We start from the raw sequence: 1,531 nt of genomic DNA on the forward strand, positions 1-1,531 counted from the left end.
ATGGTTGGACTTGATGATCTTGAAGGTCCTACCTAGTGATTCTGTGATTTATGCTCAATGTCACTATTAGCTTAAACAGAATATGAATTTCTATTCTCTTCATCAGTTTTATGTGTTTTCTGCAATGACGTAATAAAATAGCACTGACCTGAATTAACTGCCACAGAGCCTTTACCATTTTTCATATCTACTATCCAAGTTGCTTCTTTCCCACCGGGACCATCTGTTATATTGAAGGCAAAGACTCCACCAATTTTCTTGACAAATTGCTCTCCTTCCTGTAATGACCATGTAATGCGCAAATTATTCATTTACTTCAAAGTAATTTTAAAATAGTTTGAGTTAAACAGAAAGTAATTGTAAAACCTTTACCCTTTCTACTCACATAGAAATATCTATTTCCCTCTATTAGGCTTCATTTAAACAACCATTTAACACCCCCCCCTCACCCTACAGGCTATAATTTTATAATTATAAATTTATTAAAAATCTATGAACTAAGAAGAATGATTACTGTCCTAACAGTCTTGTCTTAATGCAAGTCTGACAAAATGTGATTTCTTCTAATCACACTTACAAAGCAAGCAACAAACACAAACTTGAAGTTTCCTGTGTTAGTTAGCAAGCTCCTCGCATACAATCTAAACTTGCCTTTACTGAAACCCTTATGCAGGTAGGAACTATCTGAAAAAAAAATAATTTAAAATCATGGCACAGCACAGAAAGATTTCTGACATAGTAAAATTCAAAGCTGTAACATTTGTTTCAATGAGCAGTACTGAGGAAGTGACTGATGCTACTATATTCCCATCAGGTTTCACACATGTTCTGTCATAAATTAAAATCCTGTTGTAGGTAAAGGAAGTATTCATATACCTCTTGGAGCTTCTTTTCAATCTCTTTGAAAACCACATGTGACTTAAATCCATCAACAGCTGCGCTGAGAGGCACAGCCGCAATAGGGCCGGTGCTGAAATGAAAAACCCATTCATTTACATACCTTTAATCACATTTACATAATCTTCAAATTATCATGAATAGGCCTACCACCAGCGAGAACAGACACACTGAAACACTTCTGCAGTATAGAGCAACTATATGATATCAAAGTGAAGCCTACTCTCTGCTGGACTTGACAGCTTGAATTACAATCACTTCAAGTATCTAGACATTTTTGCATGTATGGACAGAACACTGACTTTATAATCAAAGTAATCTTGTTAAGATAAAATCAGCAAACACTATTGCCACACCTTGTGTGAAGAGAAAGCAGCACATGCACCATCTCAGAGAACTACCTTTTTTTGGTTTTTTTTGGCAAAACAAATTCCCTTACAAAATGGCTCCGAAAGTTTAGTTGTTGCACTTCCAGAAGTGGTCCTAGTTTCTGCCATGTTGCTTAACAACAATTTCTAGTAAAAATAATTTCTAGCTTGCATTTGCAGTAAAAGCTATGAAGGCTCACCAACCCACTACAACAAATATGTAGAAAAAAATACTCTCAAACAAGAAGTCTTTTTTTTTTTTTTTT

The 1,531-nt window shown here is 35.1% G+C and overlaps 1 protein-coding gene across 1 annotated transcript; it reads right to left on the minus strand.

Annotated features, from left to right (window-relative positions):
- Positions 1-148: 148 nt before the first annotated feature.
- SCP2 (sterol carrier protein 2) lies at positions 149-970 on the minus strand (the record flags this gene model as incomplete). The annotated part of the gene is made up of 2 exons (XM_010290517.1): positions 149-278; positions 877-970. Coding segments are annotated over 2 exons (224 nt in total), but the record flags the coding sequence as incomplete, so codon positions are not given.
- Positions 971-1,531: the final 561 nt, after the last annotated feature.

This window comes from Phaethon lepturus, unplaced genomic scaffold, assembly GCF_000687285.1.
Source record: "Phaethon lepturus isolate BGI_N335 unplaced genomic scaffold, ASM68728v1 Scaffold53640, whole genome shotgun sequence".
Lineage (NCBI taxonomy): Eukaryota > Metazoa > Chordata > Aves > Phaethontiformes > Phaethontidae > Phaethon > Phaethon lepturus.